Consider the following 21,340-nt stretch of genomic DNA (forward strand, 5'->3'; position numbering starts at 1 on the left):
GGTTGCTTTCGAATTCCGGAGAAGGTCAAAATAGTACAAAGGGAGATAGAGAGATAGCGAGATAGACAGATAGATAGAAGAGAAAGAGAAAGAGAGAGAGAGAGAGAGAGGGAGGGAGAGCAAGAGAGCGAATTTGGATCGTACGCACGCCTACCCTTGGGAATTTATCAAAGGGGAAACGTAGGGAAAACTAACGTGGCAATATACCACCACTGAGTCTACGTATACATACATAGGTGTACAATGGTAGACCACAGATGTGCATGCAGTAAAATATGTGTGTTGCACACTGGTAGCCGCTAAGCTAACGTTCCAAGGTCTCCTAGGAATTAGATCCCAATGGTGGTATGCTTGAAGCAGTTTCGAACGAGTCAGCTCTGATCGTTCGACATCTCGTAAGCGTGAATTACAAGGAAAATAAATCCGTAGGAGATTCGTGCAATGTTCTTAATAGTCGGACGAGTAACAATGAGGGAAAGAGAGAGAAAGATTCTAGAGATGAAACCGATCGAACAGGATGCCTCAGGGAACGGGAATACAACGACGACGTCATCGTGTTTCTAAGTATTGTTGAGAAAGAATAAGAGAGAGAACATTCGTTATATGCTTCGAGTGCAATCACGTGAATTGCATAATCTCGGCTGAAATTTATTTATCGTCCTTATAAAGATTCTTTTTTAAAGTCTTGCTAATTGTTCGCATGCTAATAATGCACATGACCTCTTTTAAAGGCTTGAACCTTGCGTTGAATCTACGTTATTCATCGCGGTTCGATGCAAGTTAACATCGTGCGAGGTAGGACGTTAATTAGAACGATGAATGATGGAAATACGACTCGCAAAGAATGACGTAGCTTTCGAGTGGATAAGAAACATATCGCCGTTTATTAAGTCGTTTATATTCCCTTTTCATTGTGTGAAAATAAAAAAGAACGATCCGCGATAAAACTGTATCGTTCGGGAAGTTGATCGTTAATCATGTTTAAATTTTACAATGCGGAATTAGCTTTAACATTAGCGTGATTTTGTAATTTGTATCGTCGATGCATTTGTTAGATCGTTTTAAACGGATAAGGTTTAATAAAAGAAGATCAAAGTTTGGTGACATATAATTGAATAACGTTGAACACACTGAATTTTACGGGTGTTATTTATGAATTTGCGACAAGATTAAAATGGAAAGAATCTTTTCCGGAAGAAATTTTAACAACAATAAAGGACGAAATGTAATTACGCTTAACGGATATCGTTCAACATTCGATTGTAGTACATGTAATAGATCCTGAAAAGAAAGAAGAAAACAAAAAGTAGCAAAAAGAGGAAAAAGGGAAAGAGGGTGCCGATGAAACTCAGAGCGTTGAGAAGCTGAAAGTCTTGCACGGGCGAAGTGGTGGTGGCCACCGGCACCGAGCAAACACATAAAGCGAATTAATGAGGCTCCGTGCGTGGAGTGGCGCACTTGTAAGCTACGCGACTTGAATAATGGATGGGCTGACAAGACACGCCCGGCGATATAGCGACGTCCTTTACCGTCGTCTCGAATCGGCCCACCCTTCGTGTCGTGGATCTTTCCTTCCTTCCTTCCTTCCTTCCTTTCTTACTTCGTCCTTTAGAAGATTCTAGTCGGTATAATATAAAAATCACTAGCTGACAGAAATCATTACGACGATAACTAAAAGATATTTTATGACTTAAACTTATTTTCTCAAGCACTTATGACAGTCGCATCAAGGGACCTTTCTTAAGTGTGCCCTTCTTTTTTTTATCTATCATAAGTATCGCTGGTCATAACTTACAGCGATAAACGTTATCTTACAGTTCCACGTCCTTCATTTTTTTTTTTTGAAGAGTGTGCGCGTAAAACATGGAAGAAATGTAAGTAGCGAAAATTAGATGAAAGAATTATGTCGTTTATCTTTTTGTTCGGTGACTGACGATGTTCGCGAGAACTTTCTAACGAAAGTCGAGCGAGAAAGATTATAAACGAAGTAATCCGATTCTATCAAGCCTGTTAGCGCATACGGTTATCATCGTTCAGGCGTTTCAAATAGTACACGTGATGTGGAGATTTTTGAATGAACCATGGGATGCAGATGTAAAAGGTGTTTGGTTGCGTGCCGTGTCAATGGCATACGATACCTATGCGTTATCGCATTACACGCCGATTTCAAGTCTTTCACTAGACGTATTTGTAAAACTAAATAATCCGTTTGTTCTCTCTCTCTCTCTCTCTCTCTCTCTCTCTCTCTCTCTCTCTCTCTCTCTCTCTCTCTCTCTCTTCATCACTCTTTCCCTGTATAGAACAAATACGGTTCGCACTTCTTCTTTTAGAGACTATGAGTGATAGAGTTATGAATTCTTTGTATAAATGTTAAAATATCTATGCTTATAAAAGAACAAGTAAATATATATTTTCCATACGAATATATATGTATCTGTGATTGAGATCTATACATTCTTAATTCGATCTATCTATCTTTATAAAAAGAATCCTCTCTTATTAAGAGTGCCCGAAAGAAAGTGAGAAAAGAATGGCAGGATAACTTGGAGTGGGATAAAGGAGAAAGCAGAGATATCGGGAATATCGAATTCCGCGAATTCACTTAATGGGCATCTCGTGTTCGGAGCTGAAGAAGAAGATCGTCAAGGACGAAAATGGTCGAACGTGGCTCAAGATGAAGTAACGGATAGTGTCTTGAAGTTATTTAATTAAAGAAAGACTGGAGTAGAGTCAGGAATGGGATATGGGAGTGAAAGAGGCCACCGGAAAAGCGAGGAACGGGGAGTTGTAGATAGGATCGTATAAGTATATAGGAGAAGAAGCGAGAGAGAGAGGGAAAGAGAAAGAGAGAGAAAGAGAAAGAGAGAAGGAAAGAGAAAAGGAAGAGCAAAGCGAAGGTCCCGGTGAAACTATTCTGCCTGTTTCCGTTAGAAGGAGGTACTTCGAAGGGCTTCGAGGGTGCGACGCGTAATGATAAATGAGATTCGAATCATTAATTAAGAGAGGGACGTCTGCTCGGGATTCATCGCGTCGTTCTCTTCGTCCTTTCGTCTCGCAGTTCGCGTCTCGCTTTTACTCATGTTGATAGCTGTCACCTTGGATTTCGTTCGCGATACCCTTATCAACTTTGCTCTATTATCGCGTCTCTAAGGTGGCTAGCGTTTATCGAACTCTTTGTTGGTTCGATTTGAACTTCTTTCGAGAGAAGGAATTACTTTGTGATTCATTTCGTGAAAGATTCGTTAGTTTGTTCTCGTAAATCTAAAGGAAAAGAAAGAGAAAGAAAGAGAGAGAGAAAGAGAGAAAAGAGATAGATAAAGAAGGAAAGAAAGCAAGAAGAAAAAAGAGAAGAAGAGTTGGACGAAAAAATTTTTCGGTCGAAATGACCGTGTAATCTCGTTAACTTGGTCGCTTCTATCCGTTCTGTATCTCCATTTTCATTTCTCTTCTTCTTTATTTAGCTCGTTCGGTTCTATTTCATGTGAATGGTCGTTGCACGCTTAGCAATGGCGCGACGTTTCCGCGTTCGCATCTCTTTCATCCTCGAAAACATGCCCCTCTCTCACACCTCTTCACGCTGTAGTCTCGACGCGTCACGGGAATTTGAATGAATTTTCCTATTTTCGACAATATAACGGCGAACCGTATAAACACCTAGGTATCTACAGAGTGTACGGTAATCTCTGAAACACGAGTGCACGCTCATGTTAGTTTGTGTGGAACGTGCTCGAAATTGGCAGGAGTCATAGTATTCCCTTCTTTTTCCAAGCGCGCTGTCGCCGATCCCCGATGTCCTATGTCGTTCTCGGCATAAATTCGAAAATGGTGTGGAACTTCGCTCTCTCGCGAGAGGACATCGATATTTTCTTTCTCGTTTTTTTTTCTCTTCTTTCCCTACATTTTTTGTACTTTTCCTTCTTTTATTTTCTTTTTTTCATTCTTTCTTGCTTTCTTTTTTTTTGTTAAATTTCCTTCTTTCCAGTGAGTACAAACGACGTTGTAACGAACCGTGAAAATGTTCGCAATAAAGAGACCTGTCTCATTTTTTTTCCTTTTTTTTTTTTTTTTTTATTATATCGAAGCTCAAAGCGAACGTGTTCATACTCGTTAATAATTGTAACGAACATTATATTGTTTCCCTTGTTCGCCTATCTACGTGTGTACATACGTATGTACATAACCAAACGCTCGTGGATATTAATGTCGCCTTCACTCGCGAAGTGCATTTTAATTTGATGCAGCACGCGATCCTGTTACGGTGCCGTAACGCAACGCCTATAATCGGCAGGAACGGCCGACGATTCTGTCGCGGTAATTATGGCGAAATATGCGAAATCCATTATTAACGCTAGTGAATTTTGGTCATATTCTCCACACGTTCCTGTCCTTAGTCGCTATTTATTCTCGCTAAAAATATAACTATCGCTTTATGATCGACGAAGTACGTAAATATTTAATTTTCATGGGCGTACGATGTTGTAATGATTTCGAGATATTAATTCGACTCTAAAATATGCGTTTTCGTATTTCTGTCGTAAAGTTTCATTGTCAATGATCTAAGTTGTTATGTGTGTTCGACTGAAGGGATTTATTGAAACGTGTCTATGGGTTATCGTCGTTTCGTGAAAATGAAGCTTGGAAATATGTTTTCAAAGTTTGCAATCGTATGGGTGTTTCCAAGCTAGGCGAACGTAAACGGTTTAACATGGATTTACTTCATCCGACGTGATATTAGTTCTTTTCCAGACGATATGCTTTTCAATTACGTTTCCTTTGATGACTCATTACTTTTTCTAGAACATGTACGTATTATTATTTGTAAGTTCGTCTGTGTGTGTATAGATATTTACATGTTGATGCTCATATGCGTACTTTTTGTCCTTGCCATTTGCGTTGTAAATCGTGAGTTCAGTTTTTTCAAGTCGATCTCTTCGCGTCATAGACAACATCACGCTTCTGGCCATTCGTTTCGTTTTTTGATAAATGCTGGAGTGAAGCACAGAAAAAAATATATAAATATACATATACATGTACATATATATACACACACACACGTGAAAATAGGCAGAGGATTACGCGTAACGTAACCGTTATTATTTAAATTACAAAGTGCAACACAAAAAAAGGCTAGTATAAAAATGATGCGACTGCTCGTTGAACCGTTTTTGTTTAAAATATCTATGTTTAAAAAAAAAAAAAGTGAAAGAGAGAGAAAGAGAGGAATAGACACGTCTTCCGTTGTTAGAGCAGATTGTTTGCTCGTTTTTTCCACGGTTTACATTTCATCCGAGCAATGCGCGATGTTTGAGCGACGTTCTCATAACTGCCGCCGTTGTTGAGTCATGCGACTAATAAATATTTTTCGTTGCAGTATGATAAATATAGTAGCACAGTTATGACGTCTAATGGACATCGGAAATGAAATTCTCGACATTTCTTCTAGTCGTATGCATTTTCGCGGACACCGACGATAAGTCTTTCGTTGGAAAATACCTTCGAAAGATAGTTTTCTTTCTTTGGATCGACGATGTTCGTCTCTTTTCAAGGATAACATGCTTTTTTCATTCTATTTACGTATCTCGTGGTCTCAAACAACGCGATTTGTTCGATCGTGCTTATAAAATGTATTGATTTGTCTGATAAACAAATTTTACGCTTGACTTGTTGGTTTTGCAGATTTGCTTTAGAAATAAAAAGTTTTATGTTCATTGAATATTCCTCTCTAAATATTTAACTATTGGATCGATAAAATTATTTGATAATTACATTTAAATCTATTTAGATGGTCGATTCGAAATTAATCTAATACTTTTGCTAAATAATTCTTATTCGTGTGGCGTGTGTATTTACGATAAATAGATTATAAAGAATACATTAACTATTCGTAGAAAAATATATATCCTATTATTTCGATGATATCGATCTTCGTAGATAAAAAGGAGAATGTTTTTCTCTTTAAAACGATTTTTTTCTCGAGTATCTATGCCTTTTGACTTCGAAAATATCGGCCTGTTGATTTCTAGTCACCCCAATTGAGCGTTTAAATTTCATAAATTTGTATATTAAGGTCACTGTGTTCACACACCGTAATGCACTCTTTTTAAAAGAATTATGCAGACCAATGAATCAATATAAACCACGTTTAGTTTTTAGATGGGAATATCTTGGAGATTAAAAGTCATAGAGCCTTCGAACAGAAGCTATTTTAAAAACTAGGCTTTTCTTTATTTTACCAATATGTTATAAATCAAATCGTTATAAATCATTTTTATATTTAATCTATTGTTATTCCTTCTTTATTATCATATATATTTTCAATATAAATATAAATATTTTATATATATACATGTATACACACACACACACACACACACACATGTATGTATATATATTATAATACGTAAAATAATACATGACACATGAAAAGAAGATAGAGTACCACTAATGCATGTCATTGCTTTTCATTCAGTATATCCGCGTGTATTTTTTTCGAAAAGTTCTCTTTGTGAAGCGCTAGAAAAAAGGGAAGGATTTCAATCAAACGTCCACTCGATGAAAATCACGTCAAACGTGTATATACGATTTGAACGATACTCGATGCTTATTATGTTTCCGTAATTCGGCTCGTCACTTCGATCGGTGAACATTCACCCGCGTAAAATTTTAACGAGCCACCTGCACGGTCCACCGTTGTCACCGTTCGTTTATCGTAGAAGGGCCTCTCGAATTTGCGTATTATAACGCGCGTGAGCAATTTTCAATTTTCCTTCTTTCGTGTAAAGCACGCACTCACTACTATCTGTGTAACCCGTAATCGTAATAAACGAGCGGAGTACCTTCGCGATACTCATTAACATTCTGCTTCCCATAAATCATGCGATAGCTATTACCGTTACGATCTGTAGTTAATTATATCCATCGCGTCGCAATTACTCGACGTTGGCGTTGTAACTGCGAGCACCGGGCGCTGCTCCATTTTCGCATTGAGCGCACAATGGCAGCACGACCGAAAGGGGTATGTGTCACTCCGACTCGGTATTTCACAGTTGCTGCCGCCGCGCAGTTACCGGTCCATTCTTTTTTTTCTCCCGTTTTTTTCCACCTCCCTCGTATTTCCCTCGATAAATATCGACAAAATAAAAAATGACGGCCTCGAGCGGTATCGCGGCGTAAGATCGATTTCGATTTTTTCCTCGAATCCCACGCTCATCGGCGTCCAATTTTCCGACGAGCCGGTAACGTTCCTATGGCGAGATCGTTATTGTTTTATCGTCGAAGTCGTTCCAATAAATTATTTTCAACGATCGACGTTTCGTACGTGAAAACGATTGCCTCGAAACATCGACCTATGAAGTTTCTTGTCTTTATGGTGCCTATACGCTGAACTTTTCAAGGATCTTATTATCGAGGCGATCGAATAAACAAATAAATATCTTCGATACATTTGCCGAACTCTTTTCGAAGTACATGTATATATATGTATATGTATATATACTGTATATATATGTGTGTGTATACGTTTTACCATTAAGAAACTCCGCCTCGTGTCGGTGAATTGAACTCTATCGAGAGCAACCAACGCTTGTCGAGGGGTCGTTCGTCGCAGGTTAAAGGTGAGTTTAAGTTAGGTTCGTAAGAGTATCTCTTATCGGTTTCTCCGAGTAGGGAGTCTACTCACGTCGCTCTTATCTTTCTCATTCCCAGTTTCCCAAGAATCAGACTTATAACTTCCTTCAACATAGACATGCACACATAACAGATAGGTACACGTGCAAGCGTAATACCGTATTATCATAAAATCATAATGAAGCTGACAACAGATATACTTACATATGCGAATTGTTACTATCGATTTAGTCGTTTTGTTACAACCCTTTCGGTTGTTTCCGTTCTCGAGGGTTCTTCCCCTTTTCTTTTTCTTTTTCATTGCGTTCTGGATCGATAATGTTTTCTGTTATATTCGATGTGAACTAAACTGTCCTGTATCTATAGAAACACACAGATTAAGTATATTTTGCTGAAGTATAAAACTTGACGAAACGGTAAACTCCCGTTAATCAGAAAATTCAGAGTAACACGAGTAAGCCTCGTTGAAAAACGAGAAAAATCGTGTTCGTTAAACAAATTGGCTTGGTGGACGTAATTTCCTACGAGGTGAGTACCAACGAGTACTCGTCGAAACGACTAGGAGTACTACTTTCTCTGGAACTTCGAAAAAGTCAAGCAACTACAGCGAAAGTTTTTCAAAGTTGACGTAGCGTTTGAATCGATGTAGAGTAAGAACGAAGGAGATTGAAATAGCCTCGTTTCGTATCTCTATCGTCGATTCTTCCTTTTTCTTTTTCTTCTTTCTTTATTTGACTCGTGTCTTTTCGTTGCTTCGTGCTGGGAGAGTCACGTCCGATGTTCTATATTATTTCTTTCGGTCAACGAACGATCACGAAATCAACGCGCGACTTTTCGAAAGAAAAAGGACATTGTGGTCTTCCTGGTTAAAGTTCGAAACGGGGAAGTTACATTAGCGCCGCAAGGGTCAGGGCAAAGAAGGCAAAAAGAAAGAGGAAAGAAAGAAAAGATAAAAGAAACAAAAAGGAAAGATTGAAAAAGATAGAGTTCGCCTCACTCGATGTGGTATCGTAAATAGGTTAAATTCGTTCTTCGTGATTATTAAAACGAAGCGAGACCTTGCTCGAGAAGTACGTTCTAGAACGTCTTTGCACCGTGAACTATTCTTTTTTTCTGCATTTTTAATCTCTCTTAAACTTATTTGACTTGTTCTATTACGTACCTCCTTTGCGTCCTCATAACAACCATAAAAAACTAATTACTTCACGAAATTTTCGCATTTTTACTCCTTTTTCCTCTCGTAATTCTTCGTTTATACGCCGTTCCACACTGCTTTCGATTTAATAAATGCTCTCTTTGCTTTACTCGATTAATACATAATTTCTGATATTGGTGTTCTCTTTCCTTCTTTTTTTTTCCATTTTGTCAAAATATATCGAGGGTGATATTTTCTTGGTGTTTATGTTTTTCGAAGTATTTTCTATGCTATTTCTCGGGAAAATTAGTGGTGGTTGATGGTAAATTATAGTTGCCGTTGGATTTCTCGGTTAATTCACAAACATTTTGTAAGATTAATTTTGTCTCCGTGAGATAGCAGGAAAAGGGGTAGAATCGCAAGACGTACGAAACCTTTTGGGCACGGAAACTCCGTAACTCGCCCGTAGAATTCGAAAGTTTTGATTGCACTTCTGCTTCCTACGACGAAATTGATTTAGAAGTTTCGTTGGACGCGAAACATCGTGGATGCTGCGGAATATCGTTGAGATGCGTCGACGAAGAAGAAGACAACGAAGACGAAGATAACAACGGCAACGATCACTACGCTTGTTTCTTTGAACAGATCATTTTTTCATTCATATATAATATCGTTACTTTCGACGTTCATAAATTTTCTTGTTTTTGTTCCAGGCCTTAGACAACGTGCGAGCACCACGGATTCTCCGAGAACCGGTAAGTGTATAAGGAAATCGAAATTCTCCATTAAAGTCTCGTTTCCATGCTTTGTGAAAATATTTGAGAAGGAAAACATCTCTCAAATGGGCTCGAAAATATTTACGAGATTTTCTTTCTTCTATCGCGTACATTTGCTTTCATTAAATATTTATTATTGTTCATCGGATATTCATACAAATATATCTGCCAACCAATGGTACGATAGATAATTAACAAAGCAAAACCAACGTATAATAAACTTGAATAGATAAAGATACATAATGCTTAGCGCTTTTGATCATATCGTTATATGTGCATATATATATATATATATGTATATATGTATATATGTATATATGTATATATTTATATATATGTATATATATGTATATATGTATATATATGTACATACACATACACACACACATATATATATATATATTCATAAATATCAGTCACAAGGTAGCTGGAACGCTGTTTAATTATTTATACGCTTGCATAACTGAGGTCGCATTGGACACAGAAGCTTTCTATTGACACGAAACCATCGAAATTGCATTCGATGTTGATGATGCGAATAATATCCTCGATTGGATATCCAGCGTGCTTCAGCGAATCATTAGTATAATTGGCATAGGCCTGCGTGTATAAACTGTTGTGTAGTCGAAACAGCGCTTTTCGTCGATTAACGAGACCATTTTATAAAGCCTAGTTGGACGGGCAACGGGCAAACGAGTCCAGTGTCGTTAATTTATCTGGAAATACGGCGAAACGAAGATGTTAAAGCACAATTATGCGACTAATAAATTGTCGGCTCGTTCGAGCTAGCAATGAACGAGAATGGTAGAGAGGAAAGGGAGCTTTTAGTTGGTCCGTGGGTTCGTGAACGCGTTCGTAGCCGCTCGCACGATTCGATGCATCAACGAACGGGAGCAAAACGCGCGCCGGCAGTTGGCAGTTGACGAATATCTAAATTTCCGCGATGCACGCTCGACCGTAATGTGGGCTGTGGCCTTTTAAGCCATTCATGCATCACAATTTGATGCCATGCAGTAAAAACACTCCCCCTTCGAGTCTCCACCTTCCTCCGTTCTCTTCCATCCCCTCTCCTCTTCCTCTATTTCGTCCATCAGCGTTCGCCCTGTGGCCGCACGGCAGGCCGCGTCATACTACCGCACACCAACGAAATACGTTCCACGCGTTTGAGAGAAGCTTTTGCGAGATTTCGATATCTCTCACAAAATTGTATTGTACATATCTACGTATGCGTATCCGCGTGTGCGAATAAAAGCCGATTGTTTTAGTGCACCTAAGTGTACCTACCAAATCTTTTTTCCGTTCGTGTAAAACGCCACGTTAACGTACCTACGTATGTATGTTAACGTATACGATGGTGTTCCTCTTTGTGCGCGTTAGGCCGTATCAAGCGATAAAACATATACGCGTTGCTGCTACTGAATTCACCGGCCAACGAACGACGAAAGCTTTTATTCGATCCAAGGACGACGATTGTATTTTAAAAGTACTCGCGTTATAGTAATACGTAAAGCAGAAATCATCGTATGCTCTTTAAAATTGCCTGACTTTTTTTCTTTATTCTCAGGCAGGACGACGTTTCACGAAATTATAACTAGAATCGTGTATGAATACGAATCGATTGATACTTGTAGGTTAGTTAATTTAAACAAAACGAACGATCATTTTCCGATCGTACTATTTATTTATGTAGAATGACTGAGAAATTTTTCACACCGCGATTAATCGCATTATCGTAACGATTTATCGTTTAAAAAACTACTCGGGTTACCACACCGGGAAAAACGTAAGCGAATTTTGGCACGCGCCAACGGCTCCCGAACGTTTCACTTCGGCTGGGAAACTCTTTGCAAATATTTGTACTAGCTCCGTGTGGACTATCGGAAAAGTTGGTGCGAAAGTTCTCTTTAACATCGCTTTGAATTTGAAACGAGCTTTGCGATAGTGACCGAAAGGAAAAATTTCTTGTTTCGTGGATCTGACCTTTTATCCGCGTTGTTCCTTTCACGAATCTCCTCAAAGAAATTGTACGTATCTAAAGTATTGATTATTTTGTTTATGTTTCTCGTTTCGTCTGTCTGACCTTTTATCCGCGTTGTTCCTTTCACGAATGTTTTCGAAGAAATTTTACGTATCTAAGGTATTGATTATTTTGTTTATATATTCTCTCTCTCTCTCTCTCTCTCTCTCTCTCTTCTTTGTTGTCATAGCTTAAACATTTTAAACAGAGTCAAATGTTCTTTTATGTTTATCGTAGGCTAACAATTAGTTAACCGTTTATTTCACCTTCGAGTTCTTAAAACACCTTTTAGTTCGAACGAATCTTTCGACGCGTGCACACCGAACGCAGGTATATTCCAAACAAACTTCTATTTTCCGCACAACGTAGATCTTTAATTATAAATTTCAAGTGATACTCCAAAGTCACGTACTCCATCTCGAGAGATTAAGTCAACCAGTTCGATTTTCGAGTCTTCAAAAAGCATGCACTACTACTATTACTATACTACTACGATACTACCGATCGACGTTCGGGACTCCATACAAACGTTGTACTTTCGCAAAACTCTCTTCTCGTTCTCTATTATTTCTACGATATACGCGCGTAGCCGAGTGTGATCATTACTCGTGCGCTCTTTAAAGAATAATATTGACGGTAGAGTCTGGTTTCCTAGTACGCCACATCATAGCTACGTATCTCAAAACGTGTTATTGCCATCCATAGCGACTTGTATAATACTCTACGACTAGACGAGAAAGCGTGCTGGCGACAGCCTTTATAAGAACTTACTCGCTCGAAATATTTCACAGTATTTCTGTTCCCGCTGTTATATTTCGTAATTTATATTATTTTTCATTGCGAAGAGAAAAAGAGAAGAAATTGGACACTGAGATTTGACGAGGGACACCAAAAATTTATTTCTACGTATGTATATTCAAGTATTATTGTTAATAAAACATAGTGTAAAGTCGTAAATAAAGAAAAATCCGTATCGATGTAACCACGAGAAAACAAAGATGTCTGTGTATATACTATTGATAACTGCGATGAATAGAAGCGAATCCTTGTACGTACGTAATATATATATATATATATAGCGAGAGAGGGAGGGGGGAGGGAGGGAGGGAGAAAGAGAAAGAAAGAGAGGGAGAGAGAGAGAGAGGAATTGCACGTATCGTAATACGGAGAACGAAATAAAAAGAGAGTAACTCAATGAAACACGTATGTTACTCCATGTTTCTATTCATATCATGATCTTTTTTCTTTTACTATTTGTTATTGTACTAGTTGATTTCGACGTATTTTGTATTTTTTATTATTTATTTTTTTTTTTATTTCTTTCTGTCGAGAGATCGATATTCCAAAAAAATACCTGTAGTAGAAAAGTAATATTCCCTTACTATAAAATTAATAATAAGATTCGAGTATTACGTTATCAATGAACCAAATGTTAGTTCCCCTTTTTCTCTTTCACTTTGATTCACTTTTGATCGATTTGTACTTTGATCGATTTACGGTAAAATGTAGATAACGTATTTCCTCGGGGAATGGGTCACCTCGCAATATTTGATGAGAGTTGGTACCTCCTTCATCTAAGTCGTTTTCATTTTCATCAAAGGGATTTTCAAATGTCTTACGGAGAGTGTACTTTGTAGAGGAATAAAGTTTGTATAATACACATTTCAAAGATGTTAAATAAGCTCGGGATGTGGATGAACGTATACTCGAACTATGTTAATTATTATTGAGAGTTCTTTCATTTTTATGACACCAAAACTATATTTATCAACCGATACGAAACGAAAGAGAGAAAACGAACGAAAACGAATGAAAACATTGATGGATTGGAGATATTAAACTACGCTGTTATATTATACATTCGAGAGATTTAGATTGATGATTTTAATTAAATGCTTATATCTTTGGTAAGTAAACAAAGAGGAAATATACATAGGTATAAACAAATATTAAATAAATTAGAAATACGAAGAATATGTATTATGTATACGATATACGTAGCTAGGTCATTCGAGAAAATACAAACGGAAAAAGAAGTATAAACAATAGAATCAAATTTACGGAAAGCTTTGCGTTAGTTATGTAACGAAATTTGGACACGACGTAGTTTACCAATGAGAATCCGACTAACGTGAACGGTCGACCGCACGTATTGAGAACTCGATGCAGAACGACCGAAGTACGAGTATTTATTGTTGGACTCGATTCGACGATCGATGCGTGTGGAACGTCGTCGAAAGCTCCGACTTCCTCCTCTAGGTCAACCAATCCCACGTGCCCGAAGGAAAATTATGTTATCGCACGTACTGTTTCTCTTCGATAGATATATGTAGATACATAACTTGTTCAGGTATTCGCGAGCCTTATCCTTTGCGTTTTCTCGAAAGACACGTAAAATCTGTTAGATCGGTACTCGGTGCGAATGAATAGATTTATGAGGCCGAGAATAATGAAAACATATACACGTCAACATATATATATATATATATATATATATATATATATATATGCAGGTTGTTGCTAATTCACAGTTCGAATTTACAATACATATGTATGTACCATACCAACTTACAAAAGTTTAAATTATATCTCATTTGAGAGAGTGGGTTTCGTAGCGGCGCTTCATTTTTCGACGAGTCGCGAGTTTTCAGTGAAAACGCGCGGACAAGCAGTCCGTTGGGATTCACCAGGGTAGAAAACAGAGAAACGAAAATGGGAATTGCGGAAACACCGCGAATACGATATACGTACAACGTCAGAGATCTTAAACATCTGAATCTGTCGTTCATATCTAATACTGCTTAGTGTACTGACCGAAATACGAGAGTGCTGTGACGCATCGCAACATCGCGAAAAGTTTAAATTATCTTGTCCGCCAGGGAGGAAAGCTCCTCGGGGAAACGACTCGGATTGGTCGAGTCTGATTAGTTCGGTGGTCCTGCACTCGTTTTATCCTCTCTTCCGTGGACGTTCCTCCACAGTTTGGTAACTACCGTGTAGTCGTTCAAGGAGGAAACGACTCTAAGGTGTTGCAATGACTTTCCTTTTGAACGAACTAACCGACGGAAACTGTGAAAACTACGGAAGGAAAGTCTTTCCTCCCTCTTCTCGACTATTATTCCTCTTCTTTTTCTAACTCACTAATTCTTTTCGTCTTTGAACAATTTCTTCTTCTTCTCCTAGTTCGAGAAATCCTCGTCATCTTTTTCTATCACGAACGTGGCTCCACCTAACTCGTTTTCAACGTCGCATTGCTTTTCGTCCATCCGCTTAATCCTATCTCCCTCGTGACTTAGCTCCTAACAATTTTGCGCCTCCCAATTCTCTTAATGAGCGGCTAAGAGCTGTAGGAACACGTGGCTATTTTACTCGTAGCTCCTCCGAGACGGTGTGCTTAACTTAATCGATTTATGTGTATTCCTTACCTAGTGGACACACGACGATCGTTACGAAGGTATGCAATCTTGTTGAAGGTAGTAGCGTTAACCCAACGAATATCCGAGATGTTGAGAAATCTGTTTGGTTATTTTAAAAGGAGAAAGAGAAGGAGGAAGTGAGATTTTCCTCACAAAATTGGCCGTGTCCTCGAATGCGATGGTAATTTTGTTAAAAGTAATAACAAGATTGATTTTTCGTTTAATAATACATCGAAATAGGAATATAATTCCTTGAATTGCTTTCTTCCTGTTTTATTTATTTATTTATTTTTTTTAAGAGGTCATACTTTTAACGGCGTTACCATCGTAATTGTCATCGTTGCATTTGTATGAATGAAATGTTGACTGACTCGTCTAGAGATTTTCAATCTAATTTCGTTGAAAAGCTCGAGCATACGAGAGAACCCGATTTAACAAATCTGCACGGCGTATATACTTGTTATCTTATTAATTAGGTATACGCTTTTCTAGAAGGTACTTTACGAAATATTAAAACTTTTGACGTAACTTTTGTAATCTTTATCTTTTAAGCTCGCGATAAGTTTGTAAATGAGTTTTAGATGATAAATATTCTAACGTCTGAAGGATAATCATGTTTAGAAAAGTTCAGATATTCGATAAATTGCTATTCGGAGAGAAACGAAAAAATGAATGAGAAACATTCAAATGCAGGCCATCGCGTACCCGGAAAACAAAGATCAAAGAGAGGATATAATTTTTATTTTTTTTTTGCTTCTCCATCTTTTTTTTGTTATTAAATCCCTATGGCAAAAAAGTTCGATGGTTAAATGCTCCGAATAGCTTTCATGAACGTATGTACAAGAGCGTTCGATTTCACTCTATCCGATAGTTACTACATTTATCGAAGGTTACCGTAACTACTCGGCTATTAAACTGTTCCGTGTTATTTTATTTTTTGTTTGTTTTCTGTTTTCAGAAGATATAAAGATATCGGATAGGGTACTACTTTTGTGCCAACTCGCGTTACCTTATCGAATTTTTAAATCCATGAAAACGACATTTTGCGAGGTAAATCGTATAAGATCCGAACGTAATATAAATTCGATCGTCTAGGAAAGCTGGAATTTTCTCGCTAAAAGCGTAATAAAGGATTCAAAGGTATTTCATAACGAACGCAAACTCATATTCCGTTAATTGCATACAATTTCGCTTTGGTACCAGCATAGTCTCGAGGAATCGTTTGCTCGAGAGAGTCGATTATACGTTCGCGTAGCTTTCGTCAAGGATGAAAGTTTCGCGATTTAAGATGGGTACGCACGTGTACTCGTAAGGACGAAGAAAAGGAGAACAAAGACGAAGGAAGAACGAATGAACGGAATCGTATCGAGTCGAAAACATGTATGGATGAGGTGCAAAGGAAGGCGAAATGTAGTTGTGTGTGTAGTACGACAACGCCTAACTCGAAATCGAGGAAAGTTTGGTGGAAAAGGGAAACGCGATCCTAATTCGCATCCATAGAAAATGAACGTTCGATCTTAATTCGTGTAGATGCGGGTACCGTTGCTATCTCGCGAGACGACACGCGATATTTCGAGAAACTCTGCTAATTTGATTTGAACGTTATAATGTACGTACGAACGTGTGAGAGTTCCCAAGGTTCCTCGAGTCGAAGTAGAGACTAGTGTGTATCGTTCGACGGATGAGAGGGCTAGAGACGAAAGATGAAAGGTATGGATGATGGGAAGGATGGGAAGAGAACGTACGTAGAATCTCGGATCTCGGTGTACGCGTATCGTATTGTGCGAAGGTTAGAATTTCACTCGAGTAGCGTCTATTGAAGTTTTGAAAAGTGAAGTGGAACGGTATTCTTCGTAATTTGATTTTCTACGGGACAAAATGCATTTTTTCCGCGTCAACACAGACACGTGCTTACGGTCGATATAACAGTGTATGTCTCGAAACCGCGTCGTGAAACCGCGTGTAGTCGGACGGAACTCGATTAACAAAGTGGCATGTCATCGTCGTCTTTCTTCGTCCCTCTCCCCATCTTCCTCTATATACGTATACACACACACACACACACACACACATGTATATATCTCTTCCTCGAAAACGAAATCCGTTTAATACACTTATCTCTGGTACGGTACGTCGTCGTAGCGCATTTGAAATCGTTCTAATGCATTTATCTTTGCTTCCGCAGCTACGGAAAGCTTTTGCTTTCGAGGTTTGTCACGTTAATACGAAAGCAAAAGGCAAGGCCATATAAATCGCAGCGAGCATGTAATCTCATTCCCCGATACTGGAAATTGCATGCGAACTTCGTATGTACCACAGGGGAGAGATTACTCTGTTCCTTCTTGACGTATCACGATGCGCAAGAAAAAGATGCCACGTTATTTCGTATATGTATATCAACGTATCCTGTGTATCTACTTACTTTTGTGTGTCTGTGTGTGTGTGTGTGCCGTCTTTACGAGAACTCGTGAGATTTCTTCAAAAGGTCGTAGAGACCTCGTGGTTCTCTTTCTCTCTTTCTTCTTTCATCTCGAGAAGACTTCTTTGTACCTTCGAGTGGGTTCTCCCAACTCCTATCTTCGTTTTTCTCGTCTACTCTCATATCTGCGCGAATATGTCGATGTTCGAGTTTTCGAAGAGAAGAGCTACTTCGCGAGAAGTCTTCTCAAACCACCGCGAGTATCCGGAATACGGGATCGTTCGCTTCTTTTTTCATCATGGTCATGCAACGAACGTCTCCTTCTTTACTAGATGCTCATCGAAGAGTATTAAATAGAGAATAGTTACGATCGAAGAGATAAAGTAAAGAGTTTGAAGGAAAAAGAAAGAGGGAGAGAGAGAGAGAGATAGAGAGAGAGAGAGAGAGAGAGAGAGAGAGAGAGAGAGAGAGAGAGAGAGAGAGATAGAATAAACGTGACGGACGAACTCATGAGTTAAAGGTGGACGAACAGTCGACACAACCGACCGGACTAATGGAGACAATTTATTATTTTCAACTTTCCAGCGAACCGTAATAGCAATTCGCCTTTCACGAGCCGCGTTTCATCTCTCTCTCTCTTTCTCTCTCTCTCTCCCTCTCTCTCTCTCTCTCTGTCTATCTATCTATCTATCTCTATCTCTCTTTGTTCCTCTCTCTCTCTTTCTCGTTCTCTCTTCGCGTCTGGGCGCGTAGAGTAAATGCCGTTGCATGTGATGGATCGTGGTGTCGGGAGAAGAGAGAAGGGGCGAAACGGGCTCGCAACAGCAGCAGCAGCGGTGTAGCAGCAGTAGCAGCAGCAGTAGCAACAGCACCAATACTGACACCGACCAAAATGAAATCGGCGGTGAGGATGCAGAGGATGACCGAAAGAGGAAGAGAAAGAGACAGACAGACAAAGAGAGCGAGAGAGAGAGAGAGAGAGAGAGAGAGAGAGAGAGAGAGAGAGCGAGAGAGTTGGATGGAAACCAACAGATTTCCAGTTCCGACACCGGCTTCGAAACAATTAGTTCGTCGCATTACCACTTCTAGTTCGACTACTACCGTAGACTTGCAACGGTTCATTAATGAATCGGTTGAGAAAATTATCATGGATCTGCGCCCCGTCTTCACAGATTCTACAGTTTCACTAATTATTTATATTAGTTAGGAAAATATAAATGATAGGCAATACGCTGATCCTCGTAATCGATGATGCGTATATCAACTGTTCATCGCGTTTCGATTTAGAGAAATTGCAAATGGTTTCGCAGATTCTCCAATTTCACTAGGAATCTGATTAGTTTGATCGGCCAATGGAACGGTACGATTAACATCTCGATCGCTCTTTCGATCGATTACTCGCTGTATCTTTTATCGATTTCATAAACGTTCTGTTTTCTCTCCGAAATTTATTGCCATCGTTTAAAAACGCATATAGGTATATCTATACTGGAAAAACTCCATTAGGTAGATCATGAAATTCAACGTTGATGGAATTCCGATATCTAATTATGAACGTTTTATCGAAATGAATGTTTGGTGATGAATGATTCGAATTGCACGATTAAACGACGAATGGGGTAGCTACGAGGAAATTCGTTTTTCGTTGTATAACGTTGTTTACAAATATCGAACGATTTTTATTTTTACACTCTCGTTATTGTTGTTATTATCGTAGTCGTTCATAACAAGAAGAACATGCGAAGTAGTTACGCGCCGATCGGTCGTATATATGCGAAGTTTAATTAAAAGTCTCTATTCATCTTACGAAATACGTAATAAGTTACAATTAACATTCGACTGACGTGCGTACATCATTGGCTCGATTTATTCACGCGAATTAATCATAGTTTGTAGAATGAACAGGCGCAACATTTTTCTTCCATTCTATTTTCTTTTATAATACATTGATAATTTGTCAATTAACAGTGTTACGAATGAACCAGACATTTTGACTGCCAGTTTCGATCGAGACGTATCTGTATATGTAGTATCCATTATATCGATCGTTATACTATTTTGTCGACCATAGAAACCTGAAAAAGGATATTTTTCGAATTTAACCAACCAAACCCCGGGAACTTTGTACTAAAGCCGTTTGGAAATGATTTCGTTGATAACCAGCGTGTTCGGGTTTTACGTTATGCAAAACGAGGTTTCGTCGACGAGATGAAACGATGGAAAGAGATAGAATTTGATTGTGTTTTGCCGATGAAAAATCTCATTACCATTTCTGTCATGAAATATTATATACTCTTTAAAAAAAGAAAAAAATTAAAAAAATAAAAAAATCAATAAATAAAATAAAATAAAAAAAAAAGAAAATAAAACCAAAAGAAAAAACAAATATAGTTTGCATTGTTACGACAGGTAGAATAAAGCCGGCGATGCAGTACGCACGATAAAGCGCCAAAATGATTACGAAGATAACGTCGTTTTTCGAGGGAGCGTTCATAATCGAAATTGTATTTTATTCCGCCTTCACCCTCCCATGCGAAAATGTATGGATGGCCGCCCATGACAGAGAGACGGCTGTGTATGAGCCACTTCCGTTGCACGTATCGTGATCATCGTCGTCCCTTTGCTGCCTGAAAATGTCATATTTATGTTTCCCTGCGGTGCAGATCGTCGATGAATCAAAGTATGTGCGTGGGTGATGAGAATAGATGCACACAAAGGGGAAATTTTACTAAGAAGAATGTTAGCTGTGAGAGCTAGTTTCATTGCGGGTTTACAACGTTGTGCGATGTAAAACTTTGAATCGTCTCCCTTTCGATTCGATGGTTCTATTTATTTTTTTTCTTTCGACTCTTGCGTATATATATATATATATATATATATATATATCGCAATATATATATATATATATATGGGTCGATGAAAGAAGAGGGATAGAGAAAGTTGTAGCGAACGAAAGATGAAAAGAGAGTAAGAAGAAGAAGAATAGAGAGAGAAAGAGAAAGAGGGAGAGAGAGAGAATTCGAAATATGGCACTTAGCCTTTACCCTTGCGGCTAAAATTGAATGCGAGCGAAATTTCTGTCGAGCTTCAGAGGGCGAAAGAAGAGGGTGAAGAGAGCAGGAAGTAGAATCGAGCCTGAGGGATGCGGGGAGTTAAATGTAGAGAGAGGGTACGGCAAAGCGAAAGTGTAGAAGGGTGATAAGAAGATAATTGGTCCGAGGAGAGAACGTTCCTCATCGCCGGTTTTTCAGCCGATTCGACGACCAAGGCTTTTCGCGTAGCACTCGAGTCTAAGCGAGATCCTTAATCCTGTCTTTTTACAACGGTATACGACGGGATATATCCGTTCGCACCCTTCGCAGCATCCGTGGACCGTTCGTTCGCGAGGGCTTGAAAAAAGTTGTCGTCTGCGAAGGTCGAGGATTGTAAAACGTAAGCTTCCTTTCGCTTGGTACTCGTCTCGTAAAGTGTTGGTTTTGGAAGTGACGTTTGAAGCGAAAGTAATCGTCTCGTTTCTAAATCCAAATTTTCTCCTTCGCAAGATTTTTTAATCGAATTGGAATCGGGACTAAAGGGGGGGATTTTTCTTTTCCTTTCTTTTTTTTCTTTTCAATCAAAGCTTGTCAAGCGTTAATCTTTTTCGTACAACGTAGAAAGAAATGGAAGAAATGGTAGATCTTTGATTTTCGAAATCAAGGAAACGTCAAAGTATTGGTGTTCTCTCTTCGAACGAAGTGAAAATCATCGGAGTAAAGTCTAATTCAGTTCTGTAGGAAATGAAGCCAACGCGTAATGGAACGGGTGTCCGATTTTCGGTCGAAAATTGATATTCTGTCGGCGACAAGCGAACGGTGTCATTGGGCCGTCTCGTAGTTTTGAGGTTGGAGAGTTGAAACGAGTCTGTCGGTGCGATATCGAGGACGCGATGGAACGTGAGAGAGAAAGAGAGGT

The 21,340-nt window shown here is 38.8% G+C and overlaps 1 protein-coding gene across 2 annotated transcripts in view; it reads left to right on the top strand.

The window, feature by feature from the left end:
* Positions 1–21,340, top strand: part of LOC122627393 — a 227,515-nt gene that overhangs the window by 46,385 nt on the left and 159,790 nt on the right. For both annotated transcript variants that reach the window (XM_043808493.1, XM_043808494.1), the window contains exon 3: positions 9,475–9,516. In XM_043808493.1, coding sequence (XP_043664428.1) covers positions 9,475–9,516 — 42 coding nt within the window. The remainder of the gene's footprint in view (positions 1–9,474; positions 9,517–21,340) is intronic.

The sequence above is a fragment of the Vespula pensylvanica genome, chromosome 2, assembly GCF_014466175.1.
Source record: "Vespula pensylvanica isolate Volc-1 chromosome 2, ASM1446617v1, whole genome shotgun sequence".
Taxonomy (NCBI): Eukaryota; Metazoa; Arthropoda; class Insecta; order Hymenoptera; family Vespidae; genus Vespula; species Vespula pensylvanica.